This window comes from Babylonia areolata, chromosome 6, assembly GCF_041734735.1.
Source record: "Babylonia areolata isolate BAREFJ2019XMU chromosome 6, ASM4173473v1, whole genome shotgun sequence".
NCBI classification, from domain to species: domain Eukaryota; kingdom Metazoa; phylum Mollusca; class Gastropoda; order Neogastropoda; family Buccinidae; genus Babylonia; species Babylonia areolata.
In genome coordinates this window covers 9960846-9965845 of record NC_134881.1, presented here as the reverse complement: position 1 = coordinate 9965845, position 5000 = coordinate 9960846, and the positions used below count along the sequence as shown (strand labels likewise).

The window sequence follows — 5000 nt, the reverse complement described above, 5'->3', positions numbered from 1 at the left end:
AACCCACTTGTGAATTGTATGGAGACAACGATCATACACTGATAATGTGAGGAGAAGGCCAGGGGGTATCAGGAGAACACGACTAAAGATCTCCCCCCCCTCCCACCCTCTCTCTCTGTATTTTCATGCTCCAGGCCTGGGTGTGAAAAAAAATGCTCATCTCATCGTTTATCGTTTATTTATCTATAGTCTGTTCATCTAAGATGATGATATTAGACTGAAAATAAATGATATCATTATTATTATTTGGATTATTATCATTTCTATCATAATGATGATTGTTGTTATTAATTAGAAATCGACATTTCTGTATATTCAAATGAAAAGGGATGAAAAGGGGGCGGTTGAGGTGGAGGGGAGGGGGGCAAGGGGCAGGGGACTAAGAGAGAGAGAGAGAGAGAGAGAGAGAGAGAGAGAGAGAGAGAGACAGAGACAGAGACAGAGACAGAGACAGAGAAACAGAGAGAGAGAGAGAACAGAATGTGGAAAAGATAGAGTACAAAATCTAAAATGGAGAGGGTGAGTGTCAGTGATTGGAGAAAGAAAAAACATAATATTGGAAGGGTGTGTGTGAGAGGCGGGACGGGGGAAGCGGGTTTAGGACAAAAATTACGAAACACGTGTTACCAGTTTCCAATGTTAATATTTTCTGGAAAAAGTTATATATTTCAAACTGTTCTTTATTAAAGTTAGCTAGTTATGTGCTGAATAGTATAGCTGGTTGTTTATTGTAGGTCCCCTCATGAACCTCTTTTCAAATAATAATCTACAGAAGTAGTGCATACAATAGTTGATTATTGATAAATATTTTGCTCATCTCATTTCTCTTGTAAAATTATTTCTTTTCGTTTCTTTCTCGTGGGAACAGCCATAGATCTAAAAGCACATCCGCACTTTCGAGTGAACTTAAAAAGTCACGAACGCAGAAAGAAAGGAAGAAAGAAAGGAAATATGCTTGCAGTTGGGTTTTTTTAATTGTTTTTTTATGTAAATCATATGTGCCCAACACTCGGCTTATATCAAAGATTGACTAAGATTACAGTTGGGCCAACAGAAAAGTAAGAGCTCTAAGGTCAATCATTTCTCCACTGCAATGGGCATTCATGTTGGGCCAACAACAAAACGAGTGCTGTATGATCAACGGTCTCTCCCCACTGCAATAGGATTTCAGTTTCAGCTTAGTGTTTCTTCGAAGGACTAGTATTCTCAAAGTAGGAAGCAAGACTGCACTTGCTCTTAGTGCTGAAGCCTTGAGGTCAACTGAGTTGGCCTTTGGAAACATCCCCAACGCTGACTGTCCTAAAGCTTCTAGGCCGAGAGAATGGGGGGATAACTTAGACAAAACACTTGCCTCTGTAATCAAATTCTAACCGAGATAGTCGGGACAGCAGATGCCTCCTCTGCTGTTCTGTTGGTCATATCGAACACGACTGACGATGATGATACGGATGATTTATATAGCGCCTGTCCTCGATCGGAGACCGAGCTCTAGGCGTTTCACAAGTGAATCATTTTGCACAACAGGCTGCCTACCTGAGTACAGCTGGCTGACAGCTGGCACTGGGTGCCCTCATCGGTCGTTTCCGGAGTCATTCGATCACTGAGTTTCAGTCACGCACACATACAGTCTCATACACACAAGTAACAATTTACGTGTATGACCGTTTGGCTTATTTACCCCACCATGTAGGCAGCCCTACCCCGTTTTTGGTGGTGTGTATGTTGGGTATGTTTTTGTTTCCATAACCCACCCAACGCTGACATGGATTACAGGACCTTTAACGTGCATACTTCATTCTTCTGTGTGCGTATACACAGGCTGAGGGTTCAGGCACTACGCAGATCTGCACATTATGCTAAACCTGAAAGAAGACCGACCCCCCCAAAAAAAAAAAAAACAAAACAAAACAAAAAAACACCCCAAAAACAAAACAAACCCCACCCCCCAAATATCCACCATTTACCCACCCACCAGACGCCATTAGCGAAACATGATTCGAACCTGAGACCCTCACGATTGAAAGTCCAACGCATTAAAACCACTCGGCTGATGCGGCCCCCGTACGCGTTGCCTACCTTCTGCCTGTAGAAGGCGAGGACCCTGTGGATGACCGAGGACAGCTGGAAGTCGTAGAAGAAGACCTGCTGGACACCCAGCATGTGAGTCAGCTCCAGGAACTCCACCAGGCGTTTGGCCAGCACCGACCCGAACAGCGGGGACACGCACACGCTGAAGTTGTATCTGTACACGTGGCTGTCTTCTGTCGCCTGAAGAAGACACAAAAAAAAGAAAAGAAAAAAAGGAAAGCAAGGAAGAAAGAAAGAAAGGTTACTACACTGCTGTCATTTCGTAGTTGTACTGATTTGATTTAAACAATGATTATATTTCATTCGGAACATGTCACCAAACACTACAATTATAGATAAACAGGGCAAGAAAAAAAAAATCTCAAAGCCCTGTATTTCATTCAGAACATGTCACTAAACACTACAATTATAGATAAACAGGGCAAGAAAAAAAAATTATCTCAAAGCCCTGTATTTCATTCAGAACATGTCACCAAACACTACAATTATAGATAAACAGGGCAAGAAAAAAAAATCTCAAAGCCCTGTATTTCATTCAGAACATGTCACTGAACACTACAATTATAGATAAACAGGGCAAGAAAAAAAAATCATCTCAAAGCCCTGTATTTCATTCAGAACATGTCACCAAACACTACAATTATAGATAAACAGGGCAAGAAAAAAAATCATCTCAAAGCCCTGTATTTCATTCAGAACATGTCACTAAACATTACAATTATAGATAAACAGGGCAAGAAAAAAAAATCTCAAAGCCCTGTATTTCATTCAGAACATGTCACTAAACACTACAATTATAGATAAACAGGGCAAGAAAAAAAAATCATCTCAAAGCCCTGTATTTCATTCAGAACATGTCACTAAACACTACAATTATAGATAAACAGGGCAAGAAAATTAAAACAAAATCCTCTCAAAGCCCTGTATTTCATTCAGAACATGTCACTAAACACTACAATTATAGATAAACAGGGCAAGAAAATATAAAAATCATCTCAAAGCCCTGTCCCGGTTTGTGTGTGCATCTTTTAGTGAAAAGACGGCCGAGTCTTCACAGCTAGAAAATTGAAACGGATTTTTCTTGATGACTTTCGACAACAAAATTAAACTAAAACTAAAACGATAGAAGAATGAACATGTGGTGGAAAGAGAAATCAATACACGCATATGCGCGAGCGCACACACACACACACACACACAACCACACACAAACACACACGCGACCCCACACACAAACACACGCGCATCCCCAACCCAACCCAACCCCACCCCTTCCCCACACGAACCCCTACCCCCTCCACACACACACACACACACACACACACACACACACACACATACCTTGCCCTCTCGGATCTCCGCAGGACTGACGTCCATAACCGGTACCGGTACCGGCACCGGCACGGTCACCCGGTTTTCCGATTCCGACTCGGACTCTGCCTGGCCGGCAGACAGGGACAGTTTGTACTGGGCACTGGGCAGCCCTCCGGGCACGGGGCACGAGTAGATGAAGCCCAGGTACTTCTTCTTGTGGTTCTCACACAGCTGGGCACACGGGAGGGGAGGGGGGGGGGGGGGGGGGGCGGGGGCGAGGGGGGGGGGGTGTATAATAAGCATCATTGTATAATCATCATTTTATTTTGTTCTCTTCTGTTGGGCTAAAAGTTTTAATTCAAGAAACGAAGGGCAAAAGTTCTGTGTTCAATAAACAAAGTCTCGAGAAAAAAAGAAAAAGAAAGAAAGAAAGAAAGAAAGAAAGAAAGAAAGAAAAAAAAAAAGATTTGAGCGACAAAAAGCTTTGGCTTATAACATCCTGCTCTTTCGTGTGATACGTGGACGATCAACTATATACACAGAATAATCGCTAAAAAACAAGTTCAGGTGCGAATAAAGAATATAACACACTGAAACGTGAACACTACAAGAAGCCCGTAATGTATTCTGTTCTGTCCAATTCCATTCTTTTCCATTCTATTTTCATTCCGTTTATTCCGTTCTGTTCTATTCTCTCCTATGTCCGATAAAAAAACAACAACAAACCCCCCCCAACAACAAACAAACCCAAAACAACGATATAATAAATGTCATCGTATATGATTACGTTGTTCTTTTCAAACAATGTCGCGACACTTGCAAATATACTCCCCAAGATGTTGACTTAATACAAAAATACAAGAGGAAAAGCGCACATCAGGCGTAGATTTCTCTGATAATGTGTTTATCTGACTCATGTTGGAGAATACACTATTTTCTTTCTTAAAAGGGAGTAAAGAATTTTAACTTTCTGCCAAAAGCCACGGACAATTTCAACTTTTGTAAAATGCCATGAAGAATTCTAATTTCTGTCAAAAGCCACATGTTTTACAGGAAAATTTAATACTTGTCTTAAAAGCTTTGAATAGTTTCAATCTCTCTCAAAAAAGTATAATAACCTTTGTCAGAAACTATATATATATATATATAAAAAGATCTTTTATCAAGAACAAGGAAAAAAAGTGCAGTAAAAAGCAATGAAATGTTTTAATCGCTGTCAAAACATATGAAATGTCTTAATCTCTGTCAAGACCTATGAAACGTTTTAACTTCAGAAAAAAGCTACGAAAATTTTAATTTATGTTAAAAGCCATGAAGTTTTAACTTCTGTCGAACGCTATAAAAAGTTTTAACTTCAGTCGAAAACCATGGAAAGTTTTGACTTCTGTTAAAAGCAATAAAGGTGTCTGTTGTCAAAAGCCATGGTAAGTTTTTTAACCGGTCAAATGCCATGAAAGGTTTTCAACGTCTGTCAAAAGCCATGAAAAGTTTTAAGCTTTTGTCAAAAGCCAAGGAACGCTTAAATTTCGGTCTTTGAAAAATAGAAAGTTTGAAACTTCTGTCAAAAGCTATGAAACCTTTCAACGTCTGTCAAAAGC

The 5000-nt window shown here is 40.3% G+C and overlaps 1 protein-coding gene across 1 annotated transcript in view; it reads right to left on the bottom strand.

Annotated features, from left to right (window-relative positions):
* The window catches only part of LOC143283225 (beta-1,4-galactosyltransferase galt-1-like), a 23813-nt gene that overhangs the window by 4746 nt on the left and 14067 nt on the right, over positions 1-5000 (bottom strand). The window contains exons 3-4 of the mRNA XM_076589400.1: positions 3430-3633; positions 2077-2268 (exon numbers count right to left, since the gene is read on the bottom strand). Of these exons, the coding sequence (XP_076445515.1) occupies positions 2077-2268; positions 3430-3633 (396 nt within the window). The remainder of the gene's footprint in view (positions 1-2076; positions 2269-3429; positions 3634-5000) is intronic.